The following is a 22,958-nucleotide window of genomic DNA, read 5'->3' as shown; positions in this document are numbered from 1 at the left end:
GCCCCCCCTCCCCCCTTTTACTTGTACCTAGCCCTTGATGACCCTCACGGCACACTGGAGAGTCTCAAATTGATCGCTTCCTGAAAGGGTTGGAACGGAGCCTGGCTCCTGAAGACCATTCCTCTCTGACTGATAACTGATAGGACACGGGAACACAGACCTTAACATGACGGCTGGATTCCCTACACGAACTTAAAAGAGTTGAAAAAAAATGTGTTACTGTGTATTTGTTTTTTGGTTGTTTCTTTTTTTCTTTTGATAATGCATACTACTTTTAAATATATGTGACAGCACTAGCTGTCGTTTTACCTATTCGACTTGACATGAAGACTTTTGCAGCTATGGTGTCATAAAATGTACACGGAAGTTCTGTAGATTGCCACTGGGTGAGATTAAAAAAAGACCCCTGTCTTAAGCCATTAAAAGCACTATAACTATTTGAAAAGAGACATTGACCAAATTTGCTACTTTTTGAATAGCAATTTTTCAGATTTTGTCTGTAAGACCGGATAGTTTAAGTCAAGTAACATGAAATCCTATACTGACTGAGGGATAGTCCTTTAAGACTCTAAATATTCAACATCTTGTATGTACTTAGTTTTCTTGGTGATATGTTTTGAAATATTTGTAACTCACACGTATAAAATGTGGTTGTACATGTTGTAGAATTGTCTGCAATAGCCTTCTCTAAACCTGATGTAGCATGGTCCTCACCTGACCCTGTTCTCCTCTGTAGTTAGTCACCTGTAATAATACTTGAGCCAAAACAAGTGAAAAAAAAAGTTGAAAACCCTGCAAAAAATAAGAAAAAAGGAAAGGTGAATCTAAAGAGTAGAGTACTTTTAGTGTTTTTCTTTGAATAATCCCTGAGGTTTACAGTTTAGGGCCCTTGTGCTCCAGGTAGTAAGTGAAACCTTCACTGCACACGAGCACAGTTTACATGATTTCTTTCAGACTTACCTCTCTGACCCTCAAAAGGCACTGCTTCTCAGACTGTAACAGGCCAAGACACAGGAACACCTGGTTTACCTCAGATTATGTTGATGCACATCATGCAATGACCATGTGATCCATTCTTATACATACACACAACCCACACTTATTTGAATCAACGGAGGGAAAGTACTCTGTTTCATGCATGAAAGAAGTGGCAAAGTTTTAATGGGCAAAAATATGTCTTTCACAAAGAATATGCTGCTGTTTGAAGAGATGGGGAGACAATAATTCAATTCTACATGTGTATTATGATCCTCCTTAGCAGTCAACACCTGATAGAGTGCACTTTCTCAAAATGGGTCATTTACTGTAGCTAGATTAATGTGTACTTGATCCAACACCTCAACCTCGTTAAAAAAAAACTATGAAATTGTATGATCTATGAAAAGTTACAGTGAGTTAACACTACAGTGCTGTGAAGGCTAAAGCTCACAGTATTTTGGAACATGATACAGTATATGGCCTCTTGATTTATACATGAAAATGTCCAATCTGTAAGTACGCTACATTCAAGGACACCAAAAGGTTACAGGTATACCCCCTCATATTATCTTTGACCACTTGTGTATTGTGTCTGTAGAAGTTTCTTTGTCATGCTTGCAAGATGTTCTTTATGTATTTTGCCTCTATTTTCTACTCGGAACAGTTAAACTAGATATTCAATACCTCGTGTATGAACTACTTACAGCACTTAGATTTTTGATAATTGTGAGGACTCGAGAAAAATTTCAAATATCAACATTATCCTAACGTTAGTGTCCACAAGTCTTTGCCTTTACTGTATCGTTGAAGTTGGTAGTAAACACTTGCACATGTCTACATAGTTCAGAGGACTTGGATTGTATTATGTAGAGATATATATTAAACAATTACTTAAAAAAAGAAAAAGAAAAAAATCTTACATTCTTGGAACAAAAATGTGCTGATTTTATTGAAGTAATAGAGTGTACAGATTTAATAAAAACCAAACCCATTCAAGCCAGTGCTGGTCTGGCAAGCTTGCCCACGTTTTAGACCTTCTCTCAGGGTAGTCTTGCTTTTTAAAGCTTTACTGAAACAGTTGCTTTCATCAGTGGTGGTGAATACGATAAACATTATGTGGTGTAGAGAATGACTATGTTATATATTCAATGGACCTGTGGAAGTTGCGTGTATATGGGAAAAGCAACTTTCACAGACATCGGTGGTTTTGTTGCGAGAGCTGTCGCTGTTTTTGTAATTCATTACACAGATGTGTCAAAGTACAGTGTAGATTGGAACTACCAGGATTGAAGCTAATGGGTTGCATTTTTGAGATCAGTAGACTTTGCTCTCTAAAATATTGTTTTGACTTTTTCTCTCTTGGAGCCACAGAAGATTTGCTCTGGTTTCCGTACCACCATTTTTTGTGCATAATATACTGTATGAATAGAAGTGGCATTTCGTATGTGGAGATTTCATTGTCTTTCATGGTAACATGGACGACTGAAAAAAGAAATGTATTTACCCAGACCATTATCTCTTCATGTAAAGCCCATCTCATTGTTTTGCATGCAAAATCATTCTAGTCACATGACGAGGGATAGACTGTGTGTTTGTGTTTTTGTTCTTGCACAGGGACATTGAATCAGCACTTAAAGTCTTTTTTAGTGAAGTCCATGCATGGTGCAGCTGATCAATTTGGCTCTCTCAAAGTCATAATGAATCCAGTTCAATCAGAACCCAAGAAATACCCAGTAAACATGACTTCTAGGTAATATTTAAATTATTTTGTGCCATATCATTATCCTCACAGGACTAATGCCTTGTGGTAAAGTGTGATTTAGAAGGGGTGTAGGGCTTTTTTTATGATCCAGTTCAGAAAAAAAGCTAAGCTTTTCTTTTACTTTTAGCCCTACACATTGGATGGTTTCATTTTATAATTGACATTTGTCACTAAATAAAGTTATTGTTCGGCAACAAAGATTGTGTTATTTACAACTCCGTCATTGAGGGATTGTCACAAAGAAAATGTTTCATTTGAAATTCAGCTGTGAGCCAATAAAGAGAAGTGTCCTGCAGGCTTAAATGACTCGTCTGACATGTCAGGCTATTATATGTTAAAGAATGGACTAAGGTATGCCAAGCGTCTTGGAAATAAATTTGCATATGTAAGCCATCATTCAATACATAATTGTTTAAGATCCTGCAGTGTTGTGTTTTTCTTTCTCTTTTGGTGAGGAGTGGCCACCCACAGTAGCCCTAAATATGAACTTACACAAATTAATGGGAATAAAGTCATAAAGGTAGCCTACATCAGTAAAACCACTATAAATGTATATTGTGCTAATCTAAAACAGCATGTAGCCTAATATTTTTATTTCCACATTGCTTCCTTAAGTATCACTTGTTCGATGATCCAAAACTTTTATCAGTATCATTCATGTCCATATATCCGTTTATTTGGGCCCAGTATTTACATGATCGTACAGCGCATGGTGAGTCTGAGGTCTGGCCCCTCCTCTGTCTGTGACGCGATGACGTCATATGTTCACGTAGGTTGTTGGGCTGGAGAATTCGCGGCGATGGTGACGGCTGCTCGGTGCTGGAGGGACGCAGTGAAGCTGGTTTCGGCTCGGATATGACTAATGTTTATCTGATCGAGGTTTATTTGCTGCTCAGTAATCGCACGGGCTTCGGCTGAATCTTTGGCTCCTAACTTCTCATCCCTCCGTTCACTGGTGAGTCCGCCGGTTGGTGTCGTTCCTCGGTGTGTTTTGACAGAGGCCTCCGCTTTGGGTTCCGCCCTCCATCTCATAACAACAAAAACAGTTGCAGAGAGCTGCGCTAGCTCTGCCAGCTAATGTTAGCTAGCCAGCTTACTGGCTGCTCTGTCACAGCTTCTAATGGCAAACATCGAGTAGTAGGAGATAGCAACCCAACAGAAAATGGCAACGTTACATGTTAATTTCGGCAGCTTTTCATCCAAATATCCACTTTTGACTATTTGAGCGTTAGCATGCTAGCATTATTTTACGTACGTTGAATAAATAGTGGCTTTAGCTAGCGGCAGACCCATCTAGCTAAATGTTACCCAAAGAGAAGGAAGAGCGATCATTTCCCTGCTATCCAGCTATTCATCTTTCTTTAGTGTCATGGGTAGTTATCTTATCTTACTAACATGTTAGAATAGCTGGCGTTAGCTACTGACTTTTTGCTTGGGAAGAAATGGCTTCTCCATAGTTGTCATTGTTGTGTTGTAGAGCATTTGGCTTTTAAATTATCATAACAATTAACCTTACGATTCAGAAGTCTTTGCGGATGTTTTTTTCGTGTTCGTAAGTGTTCACTTTACGTTATTTCCTCAGCATTCGCTGGCTAGCTTGACTATACGTCCATTGTTTATATAGCTTAGTTAACATTTTAATTGGAAAGTGTCACCATAGAACTTTCGTTGAGATAATTTAGCTTAATCAGTTTAAACTTGTTCACACACTAACTGAGCCGACACGAATGCTTTTATGAGAGTTAATCCCTGTTAGGTCTAATATCGCATTCATCAAAAACTTGACAGTCAATGTAACGTAGTCAAGCTAAAGGTGCTGCTAGTCAATGCAACTCACCGCCTCGTATTTCTTTTGGAAACTTGCTCATATCAGAGGGGATATCGAGTTTATGTGCTTGATAATGACAATGCTAGTGCAGTCTGTGATGCATGGTGGCCTGTCACGGGATAGGAGTAACGTTAAGGCTCTAAGGGGCTTAGCCTGCCTGTATGCAGGACCAGCCTGCTGAGCCGACGCCACGGGGTCATGAGCCCGCTGCAGTAAACAGAGCCCTGTGTGTGTGGGGCAGATATGCTTTATCAGGCAGCAGCACCCGACGCCAGAGCTGGACACCTCGCTGAGTGACGTAATGACCCCCCTCCCCCCCACTGGCTACTTCACACTACTCAATGACAAGGCGGTACTGAGGTCAACATCTGCCCCTGTTTCATAGTGGTTTTCTTGTTTCTGTCCATGGGCACATAACTTCTTTTGCCACCATGAGGAATTCTGAGTAATAACAACAACACTGTTGTGCATTTACATGAGGTACGGCTTCCCATCATGCATGGATTTGATACTTTCTGCTGTACATCCAGGTTTTTACTTAGCAGGAAAAACAACAACGGAAACATTTCTTGGGCGCTTCTTAGCAATTTTCTGAGCTCCTGCAACAGTGTCGGGGGCGACACCAGTTTGTCAACGCTGCTATACTGAGAAATCCAGAGTTTTGTGGAGCTGACAGGCTAACTTTATCAAGTTTGTATCATCGTTTGCCAATGGCTTGAATCTAACTGACATTCATTTATATGAAATGTTACGCCCTATAGCTTTAAAGGTTTCTGAAAAGGTGTGTTCAGGGTCCTGCTCATAGACTGACCTTCTCGGATCAGATTTCAGCCTGTGCAAGAGTAGCTGGCCTTAACAACTATTAGTGTTCCGGTTTGCTTAGAGATCCGTAACGGGGTTTATGTTTGGAAAAGAGATGTTGGGTGATATCTCCTTTAAGGATACTCTGTGTGCACATAGTTTAACATTACCTGAAGAAAAAAAGAATTGGTATCCATTGCTGTTCTGGGCAAATGTTTTCAGCCGATTCGATTGTGCATTGAGCAGGAAATTAATACCACCACCCAAGTGCTCTGAGGAGTCTGCTCTGCCAAGTATGTGCCCGACTGAACAGCCTTTTGGGCAGGTGACCAACCATTGTTGGGTACTTTAACCACAAACATTGTTTCTTGTGCACTATAGCACATCTGTAAAACCTTCCATTAGCCTGCATTGACCCCACATGACTGAAATTAATATTCTGACTTTGTTTGGTTTGTTTTTTTCTGAACGTGGACATTAGCTGAACACCAGTTCACGTGACTGAAACATTTTTGTATGCTGGCAAGAGTGAAGACTTAAGTCTTTCAAGACCCAGTTGGCAGGGTCGCCCTTAGCTCAGTTGGTAGGGCGCCCCCCCCCATGGGCCTCGGCCAGCAGCGGACCCGGGTTCGATTCCAGCCCGCGGTCGTTCTCTGCATGTCTCTCCCCTCTCTGCCCCGTTTCAACTCTGTCTCTACACTATCAATAAAGCATAAAAATGCCAAAAAATATCTTTAGAAAACCCAGTTGGCTTTTTTTCCCCCTCCCAATTCCACCAGAGTTTAAGTGGTATCTCCGAGCTCGCATGTCAAGCCACTGTGACCACCAGTACGGCTATATTTACAAGGACAGCAAAGGAGCAACTGTAGCTTGAATGACTCTGTGAAAAAAAACTGTGCTGTTTGCAAAATATAGACATGTTTGTATGGAAAAGCAATTTTGCTCATTATTCAGGTGCACATTTTCCTCCCATTTCCACAGATTTCCATGTCTTACTTGTGAGAGTTACCTAACGGGATCATCAGGACTGCTCATCGTCCGCTACTGATAGTCTGTGGTAAGGATTGGAGATTTCTATTCATTTTATTGCTTTAAGTGGCAGTTTTAGCTATTAGCTTCTTCTTCAACTTTACTGGTGTCCCTCTTTATTCAAATTGATGCAGCGGACTCAATTTAAGCTTTACAGAATGTCTAAATCCTGGTATTTCTGGCCAAGCCTTCCATTACGCCATTTCATGTTGAATTGATTTTGCTATTGAACCTTTTTTCGAACATGACTGCCCAACCATAGGCTCATGATGTCCTGGTCGGTCGCATATCCATTACAGGCTGACAAAGTATTTTTTCCAGCCTCCTGATACCAGCAATGCATACAAGATCACAACTGCAGTAATCCAGTAGTTTGACCAGCCCTTACAAAATCCAGCCACTCCCTGCAAACAGTTTTCTATTGAGCTCCTTTTAGAACCTGTAGTCTGAATACACCCAACAGAAGCACAGTAAATGAATATAGAAAGAGGCTGTTAGGCTGGTTTTGTTACATCAGTAGTTCATTTCAACCAGAGAGGGGTTATTATGCAGTTATCTAGTACCTCAACTCAAAAGGAGCTCTCTTAAGTTGGGCTGGAAATGGTTAAAACAACGATGGAATGACTTTGTGTAGACAATAAACACATCAAGTATGTTGTGCAGCATTTTGCCTTTATGAGAGAGTGGGCAGTGTAGAAAGATGGTTGGAAATGACGAGGGAGAAAGATGGGGTATTACATGTAACCAACATTTTAAATTCATATTCATTTTTTGGAAAACTGTTTGTCCCAAGAATGTCCTTTTTTAAATTCAATGAGAGGAACCGGTCAGATAAAATGGTGACCTACTGATATGAACAAAAGACCTTGAAGACCTTTTTAGTATTGAATGGAAATTTCAAAAGCAATCATTAATATTGATTCCCTGCTAAAAATAAACGGTATGGCAGGTAAAAGTCAACTATCAAAATGCCATTAACTGACCTGAAAACAGCATTGATAACGACACTCAGAATGTAGGATTTTAATCATGTATTCTGTTTCTATAAATGTTGGCCTGTATTTTACAATATTGACCTCAATGGATTTGTCTGCACAATGGACAATATGTGGCTGGAAGAGATTTTCTTTTTTTTATAAAGCGTTTGTGGAAAATGCTTGTTGCGCTATCTGTCCGTACTACCAGTTTACAGAGCCTAGGCTGTGTATTAACACTTGATTATTTTCCAGTGCGTGCACAGTAGGGACAGGTAGTGGGATCATGAGGTGATATTCACTGATTTTGACTAAATGTGATTTTGACAAAAAGCATTCTCCGGAATCACTGACTCCACTTTCAATTTCTAACGTTGAAAATGATGGTGAGGCCAAATGTAAGAAGCTGACGGCTGCTTTTATTTCATGTTTGAAAGAGAAAGGTTTAAAAACACTATACTTCATTCACTTTGATGTCTGTCAGAACTACTCATCAACTCTCTCTCTCTCTCTCTCTCTCTCTCTCTCTCTCTCTCTGTCTCTCTGTCTCTCTGTCTGTGTGTGTGTCTCTGTGTTGTCATTGTACAGACTGGTCCAGGCCGGAGTTCCTTGTTGGTTGACCCACACTCCTTCACAAGGGGCCATGGTAAAGTATTTTCACTTCATGAACACTGTAGACAGTGACTGCTGTGTGTCCTGTGTGACTCCAATGCTGTCTGCCTAATCGGAAACGTTCCATCGATTTTCACTTTCAATCAGCTGTGTTTATCAGGAAGCAGACGCTTACATCATGTAGTCAAAGGTTGTCGGGGACCGCAGTCTAAGCAGGGCGGCTTTCAGTTTATTCCACCACTACATATTTGAGTTGACATAGGGTGACATAACCTGCCCGGGGTGGACACATAGTCTGTTGAACAGTGTCTGTGTTCTGAACATAGCGCTGAGTGGTGGCTGTCCCCTGCCTGGCCTCTGCACAGAGACTGTATATATCAGCTGGGCCAATGCTGAGCCAGCATCACACAAGCCTGTGCTGTTATGTGCCATCATCTCCTTCCACCACCTTTATCTTTCTTTGCACACTGTCCAGACTAAACTCTGCTCCGGACCAATAGATTCCTGTCCATCTCTGTAAGCACAGGGCCACACTCCTTTTTTTTTTTTTCAAGCAGATTGTCCTTGAGGAAATGATTCTTGACTCTGCTTGTATATACATGCCAAGCATTCCCCTCTGATAGGCATCCTCTGTGAGATCTGCTCATCTCGGCTAAGGTGACCTCAAACATTCGGCCCTGATGAAATCCTGCTGGTTGGCTTTAAACAAAAAACACATCTATAATTTGATTTAGACTCTCCTCTTCTCTTCATGGTCTTGCGTGAATGTATTACCTGGTCTTTTTCCCAGGTTTTAAATCACTGTATGTTGGTGTCATCTGTTATATGGCTTGTGGTATAAGGGTTGATTATAGTAGGTTAGCCAGGGTGGGAAGGAGGAGATAAACGCTGCACTGTCAATTTTCCTTTTTTTTCCACCCAAATAAACGTACTAGTAAGGAGGACGCCCTCACACTTGGCGGGTTGATCCATGCTGTGCTTTAGTTCGATTGCCCCCCATCCCCCCCCCCCCCCCCTGCACTCACACTGCTCCTAAAGATCCGGCCTTGGCCAACATGTGCTGCAAATATTCCACTTCCATATCAGACCAATGCAAACCCTTAGGCAACATTTTTTCAATGGTTTGTTGCGCGCATGGACGAATTGGGCTGTGGGGAACAGTCTCATATATATATTGACGTCAGGACCGCCGTCTTTCAACCGTGCCGGGTCAGTGTACAGTGCTCGTGCGTGGTACGGAGCACTCGCACTGCTCAAACTATCTAGACTTGAGCCGTCAATCGTGCTTGGGCAGGGTTCGAAATGCCTAGTGTGAGTGCTTCCTAAGATGGTATTGAGCACAGATTTTTACCCCCCCTTGCCCCCCCCCGCAAACAATTTCCGATTACATCTTAGGTATTAAAGCCGTGAATGCACAAGTTGCGTGACAGGAGTGTAAAATAAGGAAGCACTCAGCCAGTCTTATATGGACCATATTTCAAAAGCCATAATAAAAAAGAAAGGGTTTGATTGTTAAAGTTGCTAGTGCTTCAGTAAAGTTAACAGGCCTTTTTCCCCTCTCTCTTTAGGAGGAGGAGGGGCAGCAGAGCTTGGAGTGTATCCAGGCCAATCAGATCTTCCCCAAGAAATCCCCCGTCCTGGAGGATGAAAACATGCAGGTGAGTAGGGCCGCTGCTCATCTCCTAAAAGCTCCACTTTACACAGACAGTTATGGGTTAATACCTTCGCCCCTCTGTACTCTGTTACGTAACCAACCATGACACATGGGACTTAAGTGCACTTTCAGTTTGACCAGTCTTACGACTCAAAAAGTCAAGTGATATCTGAAGCCGTACGGTCTAAAAATAGAAACCTCATTTGACAGTCTATGTTGACGGGGGAAAACAGACTCGATAAAGAAGAGATGGGGTTTATAGACTTCTACCTGCTGCTCTGAGAGGATTTCAGCGAGCACTGGCCGATCGCTCATTCAAAGCATACATGAGGGCACTCCATTTACATATCTCCATTCCTATTCATATGCTATTCATATTCGATTCTTTGAAAGGCCATGTACACTCAGAGAAGTGACGCGGTCCATTCGAGTGGCAAAATCAGTATATGGCTTAATCCTATCGAGCTTTCCCATGGAAACGCACTGCCTGTTGTTCAGTACTGCATATGGTAATGGTCTAAAATAGCTGAATATGTCATAAGGCCTTCTTTAAAAAGATAACCCAATTAGTAAGTTATTTTCTATAAAATAAAAGTTCACTAGTGGGTTGTGGAAAAAGCTCTTGCTGTGGATAAGAGTTGTACAGTTTATTCTTTGAAACTTCAATTTACATGTAAGAGGGAAAACATTTCATTTTGCCTGACTGACTCGTGTGGTACAAATGGTCTGTGTGACACATTGTGACATGCGTTCAGTAAAAGTCATGTCCATGTTTAGTGAAACAGTTGCTGCTAGCCCGCTGTGTATCAACATCAGTAGTGACCTGTGTAGCCCTGCAGTCTGTTTTGAAGAGTCTTCTCCCTTGCTGTGTCTAGTTGCCCTTTCCTGAGCTGCACGGAGAGTTCACCGAGTACGTGGGCAGAGCAGAGGACGCCATCATCGCCACATCCAACTACCGCCTACACATCAAGTTCAAAGAGTCCGTGGTCAACGTGAGTATCTTTTTTTGAAAAAGCGACAGATGAGCTTTCAAGGTTAATAATAATAATAATATATTTAATTTATATAGCGATTTTCTCGCACTCAAAGCGCTTTACATAGGAGCATAACAGTAAACAAACAAAAGGAAAATGTAAAGTTGATGGGGCTTGGGTTGGTGGGTGATCTAGGGGTAGGCAGAGGAGAAGAGATGGGTCTTGAGGTGGGACTGGAAGATGGTGAGGGACTCAGAGTCACGGATATGTTGGGGGAGGCTGGTTCCAGAGCCTGGGAGCTGCCCTGGGTTAGATACCATTAGAGACTGCTTCTCTCACAGCTCCTAAATAACTGAAGAAAAGAACCAGCTGGTCTCTACTAGAAGCTGTGTGGAAAGTGTGTTTTTAATGTATTGTGAGTGGACAAAGCGCTGTGGTTGGAGCAGGCCATTCGGGTCTGATCTGATGTGGCAGCATTACAGCGTGACTCGTGCAGCACCTCTGTTCCTACCCTCACCCGCCCCATGATCCGCTATCCCTCTGCTGTTGCCGTGGCTGCAGTTGTTCCAGAGGGGATGCATAATAGTCGCGTGCTCTTTTTTCCAACCTCTCTCTCATGTAAAAATGATAGACTAGCTTTGTTACCCAAATGTGGTCACTCTCTAAAAAAAAGTACTCCATTGTCATTGCTTCGAGGTTCTCTTTGACTTGAATTATTTAAACTGGTCCCATCTTATTACAACCCACATTAATATGTATATATATGTAAATGTATACACTCACATTCATATAAATATACACGTACCTTTTTGAGTGTCTTTTTTATATATAGTTGTCTCAGGACAGAGTGGTTTATCATTTAAATTTTTTCATTCAAAAATGCATAAGTATATCCCTTAATTTGACCAATACATCTCGCTCTAAACGCCTGAGTAGAAAGTGATGCAATGACAACTTGCTCCAGGAACAGTTCATAGTTGTTTCACTTCCTTCTCTTCAAATATGATAATTGTCAATTTTTGAACTTTTAAATTTTTAAAGGATGTGTCTGGTGTTATTCTGTATGTTTCTTATTGTTAGCAAATCACACAATAAGACCAAAACAGTGTGTGGATCCTAACAACAAGTATTGTACTGTGTTGTTCAAGCGTATTTGAGCCGGGTGACATGTTCTTTGATATCAGTGAATATTAAAACATACATCAATATGAAAATACATGGTGTAGTTAATCTGGAGTCACTGTGCTGCTGTTGTAAATACCTCAATAGTGCACATGATCTGTAGCTCAAAATAGTCCCAAAAATGCACCAACTTTCCTCCTGTTTGAGTTGTATTTGCCAAAAACTACAGTCGACATTTGTTTAAGGACATTTTCTGAGCATTTTTCAACAGATTGTAGAAGTCAGAAAGTAGGGAGAGATGGACTAAGTCATTATTGGTTTTGGTCCTTCCATGCAAAATCACCTTCAATTAAAACAAGTGAATTTCTCCTCGATCCACTACATGTACGTACTCCTGTGTGTGTTTGAAAGGAAAGTCCTGGGTTAATACACAGCCTAGCTCTCTGTAAATGGGTATGTTGCTAGCTACGGTGGGCCCCCTTTGTTTACGTATCCTTTTGGTTACATCCTTTAAACAGGGCCTAAACTGTGTATTAACAGCAGATTTCTTTTCAGTGCATGCACGGTAAGAACAGATAGCAGATCTTGAGGAGAAATTCACTACATTTGTCAACCACTATTCTCCAGAATTTCTGCCTCCACCTTTTTAGTTGGACCTCAATGAGCCTCTGGTTCTCATGTGGAAACTGTTGAGGAGGCATCTGCATCACATGACACAGTAGTTGTCAGAGCTCACACATCAGGGGTGGGAGGTGCTGCTGCCAGAGAGAGAGAGAGAGAGAGAGAGTGAGAGGCTGTTAACAAGCAGCCTAGGAATTTAGATGGCGGCCATATTCTGGGGTGTAGATTGGAGGGCTGGGATAATATGGTGTTAACCGAACATCCTGGAATGTGCTGCGGTAGCAAGCCTACACACACAGACAGATAATAGTGACGAATCAACATGCATCACTTTTTCATTATTGTTCTCTCTGTTTTGCTTTGGATAGAGTTGTTGTTGTAAGGTGTCAGTAAGTACCTGCCAGATGTGCATGGCGTGGAGTGCTTTAACTTGCCTTGAGTGTCTGTGTATATTTGTGTGTGTGTGCCTGTCAGTCTGTCAAAGCTGACTGCTTGCTAGAGCAGTAGAATCCTGTTGGTCCATGCAGTTTAACAGCAGGCATTGGATTAAAGTAGACGTGATGACAAACTATGTGTGGGATCTCTGCACACAGATGGCTGCTGATGGTGCATGGCTCCGGACTGTGTGTGAACAGCAACTTAAAGCCACACATGTTAATAAAACGCCCACTGTGCTGCTGCTGTAAAAAAAAAAAAAAAAAAAAAGCTCTCCGCTAGTTAACGGAGCTTAGTCATAAGCAGTATAGGTATTTTCCTCCAGTATTCAAAGTATGCTCTTAAGTCATAAGCACCGCGGCAGTGCTGTACTTTGGATGGTATTTGCCTGTAAAAGATAAGGACGTAGCTCTGGGCCAACAGGGAAATGAAGACACAAGCACTTCAATGTTTTAGTATTGATTGTTTTTAGTGCTCCCATTCTCGGAGAAGGTAATGTATTTGACCAGAGCCCAGGGAGATGTAAAGGGGTGTGAAAAATGAATGGAAAGGACACCAGGACAAGTGCTGTCTGTGGTATATTTTTAGCACAATTGAACATGTGATGTTGGTGTACTGATGTGGCTGATCCTTGGCATCAAAGTGTTTTAACTGTGTTACTGTTGACCACCACTAATGTTCTGAATGGATTGTCAGTTGCAGTCTACCACACTACTGACTGCATGTGATTGGAGTATTTCCATTACCTCCATATGTTTATTAAACATATTTCTCATCAAAGTTTGACTGGGGTTTGGAGTTGATGCTCCCTGTCTTCTGCTCCACAGGTCCCTCTCCAGCTCATAGAGGTCGCAGAGTGTCGGGATATGTTCCAGCTTCATGTCACCTGTAAAGACTGTAAAGTTGTCAGGTATGTCAATTACAACTGTTGCATCCTCTTTGTTAAAGTTATCCCAAAGTTGCTTTAGAAATCACGTTTTCTTTTCCTTTGTCAATCCCTGCGTTCCAATCCCCATACTTCCCTACTATGTAGTATGCCAGAAAAAGATTTAGGATGTCCCAATACATGCACGTCAATTGTAGCATGCTGAAAATACATACATTCCCCACTAACTCCAATAGTATTTTGGATCTTCGTCTTTATTCTTGACATTTCTCGACATAATGAAATTTCCTATCCTGTGACGCTAAAACTCTTCTGTACTTTTGTATGTGGTGTAGTAAAAAGAAAGAGTATGTGATTTGGAACCCAGGGTAAATGTAGGAATACATGTGATGTTCTGTCAAACGGATGCTGGGTACAAACTGTAGTCTAGTAGGGCTGCACGATATTGCCCAAAATGATTATCACGATTATTTTGGTCAATATTGATATCACGATATTTTACCACGATTATTCAGTAATTGTAGTGAGTAAAATATTTTTATTGGATTGTCACGTAAACATAACAGCGCTTTCATATCCATGTGATCGGCTATGCAATATTACTGATAATGTACATATATTTGCATAAATATAATAAATATTTACCTGAAGTCAATGCATTTCCACAAAGAAAATATAAATCAAAATATTGCACCAAAACTTTACTCAAAATCAAATCAACAGAGCACTGCTTTAACTTTTCCTTGTGCTACATTTCTGTTGAATAACACATCTTTGTTTCCTCACCTGACCTCATTGCATCTCCTAAAAGCAAAAATATAAAATATTTTACTCCATTCATTGTACCTGCATGATGGATGTGTATAAAACTTGATTTTGAACTAAATAAAATTGTGCCCACAATGTATAACTAAAATAAGTATATTATGAGCTGCGCCCTGTCAAAATAAATCACAACCTATATGGCTCTACTATGTCGGAATTTAATTTGAAAGGACGGAGACGGGAAGTGGCAGGTAACACTCAGCAACACGTTAGTTAAATGTTGCTGCCTCTCATGCCTTTACTCCCAACGCGAGGTTTCATCTTCGCTTCAGGTCGTGTGTACGCTGAGGCACTGACTGTATGGAGTTATTAGCAACCCTGGGAGCTTGTCTAATAACTGGAATAGTCATTGCAAACCCACTAGGTTCTTATGTAATGAAAACGTAGTTCAATACGCCAGCAAATAGGAACGACCAAGGATACGAACTAGCAACGGTGGAATAGTCTACTCGCCCAGCTAGACTGCTTCAGCTGACTGAAGGCTCCGGCTCAGCTGTTAGCCAACATGCTTAACCAGAGCTCCATCTAGCTAACAAAGCATTATTCCCCAAAATCTATAACAATTCACGGAGAAAATGACTGCCGAACATTTACATGGCGGGCTGCAGCCTGAAGCAAAACGTACTCGCGTCGTCTTGCTGGAGTCCTGTCGGACATTAACCATGACTCCTGTGTTCCCTGCTCTCCTGATACATGCAAAGACGTGTTGAAAAAGTATTCCATTGTTTTCTGAACGAGTAGCCCTGTTTGTGGACGTCTATCCATCAAAACTATGACGTAGGTCCTTAGGTGACCCGTTCGCTATACATTATACTCTTGACAGCGGTCTGTCTGGCTGGATAACAGACCTGGCAAAGTGTCATGTAATAATGGGTTATAAATCCGGTCCCACACAAAAAAAGAGACTAACAAGGGGATGTATGTGATTTCACAAGCGCAGATGTCTGCTCTCGCTCGCGCGATAAGCAGCAGCAGCTTGCTTCTTCGCGCGGCTCTTGGAGTGCTTTCTGTCTATGCGGGCAGAAAATTGTTCACACTTTGGGGGCGGAGCCACTGGACTTTGATTGACAGCTCTCGGGGAACCTGGGGTTGCCAGGTTGGAGCATGAACAGGCACATGATCAGCGAGTGGTTTGGGGAGGGATTGATTTGCTTCGCAGCTGAGCACACATTTAAAATATCGCACATTCATGTACACGTCATCGTGGGAAGCCAATATCGTCATCGCGATGAAAATTCGATATATTGTGCAGCCCTATACAGAGAAGCTTTGCCAAGCACAACCCAACACGTTGTGATGTTGTGTTTGTGACACACCTGGGCAATAGAGCGACATGTTCCTCTTAAAGGAATAGTTCAACAGGTTTAGTTTTAGTTTGTTGCCTCACTCTCAAGTTCAAGACAAGGAGACAGAAACCGTGCGTCAATTTTGGAAAAGAAGACCTGGGTAAAGGTTGCTCATTAGCTTATCACAAATACTGGTAGTCAATGGGAAGTGTTAGCCTGCCTCCACTGACAAACAGAAGATACACTTTACAACATCACTAAACGTTCCTGTGTGCTTGTTTTGACTTGTTTATTTACCACGCTCTATATTCTTTGCACTTTATGTCGCTCTTCTACTTGTTAAGACGTTTTGTTTTGTTGACCTACTGACAAGGACATAAGCAGTGGTTTGTGCATGTGCACAGGCACTGCACAGTTTTATTCCGATGTGTATTTAATTCTGAAATTACATAAAGTGCAAGAAATATTGAGTGAAACATAAAACTGTTAAATGAAGAAGTTACAACAACACAAAGGACCGTTTAGTGCGACCCACTAGTTGAGAGTCACTGTTTCAGAGGACCCTTTTTGGCTAATAATACTATTTCTATATAGAGTAGCTGAGTGTAACAATGTCATTTGCCCCCCCCCAGGTGTCAGTTCTCCACCTTTGAGCAGTGTCAGGAGTGGTTGAAACGGCTGAACGCAGTGGCTCGCCCTCCCTCTCGCCTGGAAGACCTCTTCTCCTTTGCCTTCCACGCCTGGTGCCAGGATGTGTATGCTGGGGAGAAGGAGCAGCATGGAGAGCTGTGCAGACCAGGTACCATGCTGTCTCTCACATAAACCACAACACAAGCTGTGTTCTCTACGCTCTCCTCTTATCGGACATCTGTGCTCTGTCTGTAGGAGAGCACGTCACCTCCTGGTTCAAGAACGAGGTGGAGAGGATGGGCTTTGACACTCAAAACGCCTGGCGGATATCGGACATCAACAGCAAGTTCAAGTAAGAGATTGAGCTTTCATTCAGGATACCAGCGGCTGCTGCTGCTGCTGAGTTGATTTCTGTCACTCCCAGCTAGTAGACAGACCCGTTCTTTGCTCTCATTGGTGTACAGCACAAGTCAGCGTGTGTGTTTTGGACAGTGGGTGGCTGTGTTATTGTACTGTCCTGGTGCTGCGCCCTGGGCCGAGGAAAGCCCAGCCCAGGATTAGGTGTCTGTATACAGAGACTTTTGTTGAGTTATCTCGGGGCCCTTTGGTGCACCCCCTATCTCTCTCTCTCTCTCTCTCCCTTTGTTAATCTGTTGCTCTCTCGTCCCCTCTGCTCTGCCAGGCTCTGCCCCAGCTATCCTCAGCAGCTCCTGGTGCCAGCCTGGATCACTGACAAGGAGCTGGAAAATGTGGCGGCCTTCCGCTCCTGGAAGAGGTTTCCCTCAGTGGTTTATAGGTGGGTGTGTTTTTGTTTTTAAGGCAGAAGGCTAAGCTGGAAATGGGCCTTTTTGTGGGAACGGAACCATCATCTTCAGACAACTTTATAGCAGTGGCGGTGTGGACAGAGTTTACTTTGGCTCGGAAAACCACAACACACAGCTAATGAGGAATGGATGATTCTCTGTAGGCTACATTTCTCTATTCACCCTTATTGAGAGTGAGTCAACATGGCAAAGACCACAGCCATGGCTTCAGTGGATTTGTTTTTTGTTGTGTTTTAACAAAGGGGTTCTTGGGTTCTCGTTTGATTTTTGTTTTTTGGAAAAGTACTCACCACCAGTTTGTATGTCTTAGTATGTCACAACACATGAAATAAATATGAGACCAATGTTTACTTTGGTGGCTGGAAAAATGCTAAAGCCAATAATGCTTAACCTTCCTGTCTTGAATGAAATGAAGACTCCCTTTGACCCGTAGCCTTATTGATTAAAACATTATAAGTAATAGTAATAAGACTTACTGTTGTAGAGGGAAATGAATAAATGGTAAATGCTGTCTCTTATAAGCCCTATCTCTATATCTCTGTGGTGTGCATACTGTAGCAGCAAATAGTTTTTCTCTCCGTGCAAATAAGATTAGATTCTTTGGTTGTGCTGTGGCTCCCTACTCCCTGGTTGCTAACACCCTCCCCTCACACAGGCACCAGACCACGGGGGCCGTGATCGCCCGCTGTGGCCAGCCGGAGGTCTCCTGGTGGGGCTGGAGGAACGCAGACGACGAGCACCTGGTCCAGTCCATCGCCAAGGCCTGCGCTGTGGACGGAAGCTCCCGCAAACACCTCAGCAACGGCAGCTACACCAACGGCTCCGACCTGCCCGATACAGACTTTGGTAAGAGCTCACACTAAGTCAGCCAACACCCACTCAACAACATACTGCAAACGCCCACTCACCAACGTGCACTTCCAGCTTAACACACGCCTGCCACTACACACACAGACAGCTGCTTTCACGCTGAGGCCTTGCTATCTGTATGAACAGCAGACACTGTTGTGCAATCCAAACGTGTTGGAGCTTGTTCTGAAGCAGCAAACGCACCCATCACACTAACTTCACATGTCCAACACATTCTGATGTGATGTGTTTGGAAACGCATCACATCTTAATGTGTATATGGACTTTTTGACTGTTATAGTGATCTCAACCATACCATAGAGTTTCATACACACTGAAATGTACTGATTGTAGAGCTGGTTATCCAAGTTCAATGCTTTTTTTGGTATTGACTGAAATGCCTTCATACCATCGAATATCGCAGTGTGCATCAGTGAGCATTACACACTTGACTGTCACCTTTTCATTTTGCACTGAACACTATTGGCACTGATTCATTTTATTGTTGTAATGTGGTTCCTCTTTTCTTTTATATTTTGTTGGAGCTGCAGTAGCTCAGGAGATCGGGCATTTGTGCTCATTGGAAGGCAGGCAGTTCCATTGCAGCTTAAAGTTTTATTTATTGATATTATCTAAGGAGCTGAAAACTAAAACTTTGGAGTTTTTTTTTTAATTACAATAATGTGTAAAATCATCTTGTTAAAACAGATTCAAATTTCTATTGAAAATGCTATCGCTTAGGAACCGCTATCAAAGTCAAGGTACCGTCTCTATGTCATTGTTTTAGCCGATGCCCAGCCCTAAGTGAGACTTGTATTGTTTTTGTCTGTATTAGAATCCTCCATAACACACAGCACGGAGGTGGAGACGTTGGCCATCCAGCCCCACAAGTTGCTGATCCTGGACGCCCGGTCCTACGCTGCTGCTGTGGCCAACAGGGCCAAGGGGGGAGGCTGTGAATGCCCAGGTTGGTCTTTTTTTTAGGCTCAATCGCTGCTTACAAGCAGATTTATGTCATTGTGTTTTTGTGGATTCAGCAGGTCAGTGAAACTCAATTGTTCTTAGTGCTAAAATGAAAAACTCCCACCAGTTTTGGGTTTCTAACCATTGTTTCCCTTTGCGTTCCAGAGTACTATCCCAACTGTGAGGTGGTGTTTATGGGCATGGCCAACATCCACTCTATCCGCAAGAGTTTCCAGTCTCTGCGTTTCCTCTGCACTCAGATGCCCGATCCAGCCAAGTAGGTTTTTTTTCTTTTTTACGCCTCCAGCTCTGCCTCCAATTTCCTCCAGTCATAACTCTAAAGCTCTGCAGGCTTCTTCTATTAAATCCAAAGCTCCTCCAAGCCTTGCCATAGTAACCGTAGGTAACTAGTAATCACAGCTGTGTTTTGGCCTCTGTGCCTACACAGCTGGGCCTGATTTAGACAGCCTGGCCCAAACCCCAAATGGAGCATCTCTTCCAATCTGGACTCTTAAACTCGCAGTACAATGATGTGTAATTGAATCATGCTGGCTTCAGAAAATGATTCTGAAAGTGGTTAGAACAGGGGTTCCTAACCTTTTTTTTTTCCAAGGACTGGCATATTTGTTTAAAGAAAATCCAGGGCCCGGTTGTCAATCTTAATGCCAAACATTTGAATACGCAGCATTCCATTTTGTACACTTTTTTAAACATATAGCTTACATCGTGGTATAGGCCTATAAACTGTATGCAGTAGGTGAAACAAAGACTTTTTGTTTGACACTGTACTTACCGTACAAACGGCTGTTGGGAATCGCTGGATTAGAAGATCAAAACAGACTCCAAAAAGAGCCAACCTACTCATGATCCTAGCCTAGCATCTTTGATAAAGTCATACAGATTGGGTCCATAAACCTTCTCATTTGAATGCTTCTTTGTTTACGTATTAACTTAAAAGATGTAGATCAGTGTTGGTGCTCTTAGCTGTAGAAAGTGATAGAAGGTGTTGCAAACTAGCTGAGTCTATAAATGCTGTGGTATGTGGCACCGGTCCTCACTGTGTGCAGTAGTCCTCCATAAAACATGTGTGCCATCGCTTAGTGTCTGGGGCATGTCTTGTGCTGTTTGCCTTGTAGCTGGCTGTCTGCCCTGGAGAGCACCAAGTGGCTGCAGCACCTGTCTCTGCTGCTGAAGGCCTCTTTGCTGGTGGTCAACGCGGTGGAGAGAGACCACAGGCCAGTCCTGGTGCACTGCTCTGACGGATGGGACCGCACCCCTCAGATCGTTGCTCTGTCCAAGCTGCTGCTGGACCCTTACTACCGCACTGTGGAGGTACACGTCAAGACCAGTTTGGAGTACTGTCCCAGACCCGGACCATTTGTTCACATTTTATTTTATTTTTGTATTGTCTTCTCATGAAAAGTCTACTCACTTTTATTTTTTAAATACTTAATTTTTCGATTTAACACACAAACAAAAGACAAAACAAAATAAACATCTTACATGGGGTACTCTACTTTACAGGTTTCTAAGACATTGTTTAAATTAAAGGTAAATATAAAAAAAAAAAAAAAAGTCAAAAGGGTTTCATGAAGGTCACCTCAGCGCTGCTATATAGTCCAGGATAGGCTGCCATATCTGTATACATGTTCTACTTTACCTGAACTAAGCATACTCACTTTAATAAGGTGTATTCCATTTTCTCCACTTGCTCCTCAGAAATAATGTATTTGCAGGTTATGAGCACATGAACGTATAAATAATGAGAGAAAAAATCGGGAAAATGTCTATGATACCTGAATGCCGAGCTGTGTCGTTTGCATGACATTTCTCATAATTACTACTTTGGAGGGCTATGCTCATAACTCTTAAATACAATATATCCGGGTAGCACTTGAAGACAGCATAATGCTAAGCAAATATTAGCTTCAGTAATTATTATGTTATTTAAGCTAATAAACAAGTAAAAAAAGTTAATATACATACCTGATTATGCACATTGTATGTTCTTAATTCTGCTGCTGAAGTACAAATGACCTTTTAGACTTGTTTTTTGGTGATTAAACATCAGCCACCCAAAACTAAAAAAAAAAACTAGCGTCTATGTTAGCTTCTTTTATGTTTCTGACCAGAGCACTTGAATGCATGTACGTAGAAAATGACTTCTGCACAAATGGGAAGCACGATATATATGTCTCAGAGCATGTGACAGACGGCATACAATTGATAATTGATAAACGTCTCATTTTTTTCATCTTGAGTTCTTGGGACTTTCTTCTCCATGCAGGGCTTCCAGGTTTTGGTGGAGACGGAGTGGCTGGACTTTGGCCATAAGTTTGCCGACCGCTGCGGCCACGGAGAAAACTCTGAGGACGTGAACGAGCGCTGCCCCGTCTTCCTGCAGTGGCTGGACTGTGTTCACCAGATGCAGAGACAGTTCCCATGCTCCTTTGAGTTTAACGAGGCCTTCCTGGTACGTCATACCATTGGTGGTCCGAATCAAACACAACACTGATTCCGCTAACACATCCTTAGATCAAATGCTGCAGGATGTTTTCATTTACTGAAGTGGAAACCGCATGCCTTTTTGATTGGAGTGTATTCACACCTGCAACAAGGAGACTGCTGTCATCTCTGCTCATTATCATACATGGGGGTGTGTGTGTGTGTACAGGCCTCTACATGTTAGTTTGTGTGTGTGTGTGGTTGCAGGTTAAACTGGTGCAGCACACCTACTCCTGTCTGTTTGGCACCTTCCTGTGTAACAGCGGTAAGGAGAGAGAGGACCGTCACGTTCAGGAGAGGACATGCTCCGTGTGGTCTCTGCTCAGACCGGCCAACCGCACACTGAGAAACATGCTCTACTCCTCACACTCTGAGATCGTACGTCCACCGCCTCACCCCTTTCTCCAGGCTGTAGGCCCTTTGGAAGTTCTGCCTTCATTATTGAACTTTCAAATACTTCACCTAAGTAAATACTGTCTGAATCATGTTCAAAGAGCGCTCTTCAAAAAGTCAAGCTGATTGATCCAGCCATACAATCATTTTAAAAGATTTTAAAGAGACAGCATAGTCTTTAAATGCATTATGGGAAGATGTATTTCATACTGTCTCCTAAGATTCAATACTAATTGTTATAGTCTCAAACTGGATTGCCACCCTCCTGGAAAATGCAGTCTTAATTTTCCTCTGATGATCATAAATGAGCTGTACCAGCAATGGAGACCATCAGCAAAAATGACCCCAATTTTATAGTTCTTATTAATGCATTTGCATGAGTCCGATTTTTTTTTTTTACAGCAGGCAGTCCAGAACATCCTGTTTCCTGGAGGCTACTAAACAAAAGTTGAATCTGCTTCACCATCGTCATATTACTATTATAGATCAGACATAGTCACATATAAATACATTACCTCATGGAGATGCATCCTGTGGTCTCTCTCTCACTCGCTTCCTAAACAAGGGCAAGCGCCTCGAGCCGCTCAAATCAATCAACAGAAACTAGCATTTCTGAAATAAAGTGTTTTTTAATTTTCTTTTCACAAGATTTCTTTCCGTTTGTCTTGTGATTGAGTTTAAGTTTGCAGCTGTTGTTGCAGGTTCTCCACCCAGTGTGTCACGTGCGCAACCTGATGCTGTGGACGGCGGTCTACCTTCCCAGCTCCTCCCCCACCACCCCCTCTGATGACTCGTGCGCCCCCTACCCTGTGCCCGGTGGCAACCCGGAGGACACGCCCCTGGCCAGGTGACACCCCCCTCTCTGACTCACTCATGTAAGGTAAAACACCAGGTCCGTCTCCCACGGCCGGAGGGGCCCAGCCTGTCAGCTGCAACGCTTAGATTCTTTGCTCTGATCAGGGCCCTCACAGTCACATGTACTGCTATATGCTCTGCTATCTCCTGTG

The 22,958-nt window shown here is 42.5% G+C and overlaps 1 protein-coding gene across 2 annotated transcripts in view; it reads left to right on the top strand.

Annotated features, from left to right (window-relative positions):
- Positions 1-3,536: 3,536 nt before the first annotated feature.
- The window catches only part of mtmr3 (myotubularin related protein 3), a 29,037-nt gene continuing 9,615 nt past the window's right edge, over positions 3,537-22,958 (top strand). For both annotated transcript variants that reach the window (XM_080045741.1, XM_080045742.1), the window contains exons 1-16: positions 3,537-3,695; positions 6,351-6,426; positions 7,961-8,018; positions 9,553-9,642; positions 10,514-10,630; positions 13,618-13,700; positions 16,420-16,586; positions 16,673-16,769; positions 17,100-17,213; positions 17,897-18,087; positions 18,926-19,057; positions 19,219-19,330; positions 20,190-20,385; positions 21,341-21,526; positions 21,766-21,936; positions 22,653-22,798. In XM_080045741.1, coding sequence (XP_079901867.1) covers positions 8,016-8,018; positions 9,553-9,642; positions 10,514-10,630; positions 13,618-13,700; positions 16,420-16,586; positions 16,673-16,769; positions 17,100-17,213; positions 17,897-18,087; positions 18,926-19,057; positions 19,219-19,330; positions 20,190-20,385; positions 21,341-21,526; positions 21,766-21,936; positions 22,653-22,798 — 1,805 coding nt within the window. In that variant the 5' untranslated portion in view covers positions 3,537-3,695; positions 6,351-6,426; positions 7,961-8,015. The remainder of the gene's footprint in view (positions 3,696-6,350; positions 6,427-7,960; positions 8,019-9,552; positions 9,643-10,513; positions 10,631-13,617; positions 13,701-16,419; positions 16,587-16,672; positions 16,770-17,099; positions 17,214-17,896; positions 18,088-18,925; positions 19,058-19,218; positions 19,331-20,189; positions 20,386-21,340; positions 21,527-21,765; positions 21,937-22,652; positions 22,799-22,958) is intronic.

Source organism: Ammodytes marinus, assembly GCF_949987685.1.
Source record: "Ammodytes marinus genome assembly, chromosome: 2".
Classification (NCBI taxonomy): Eukaryota; Metazoa; Chordata; class Actinopteri; order Uranoscopiformes; family Ammodytidae; genus Ammodytes; species Ammodytes marinus.
This window is presented reverse-complemented; position numbering and strand designations above follow the sequence as displayed.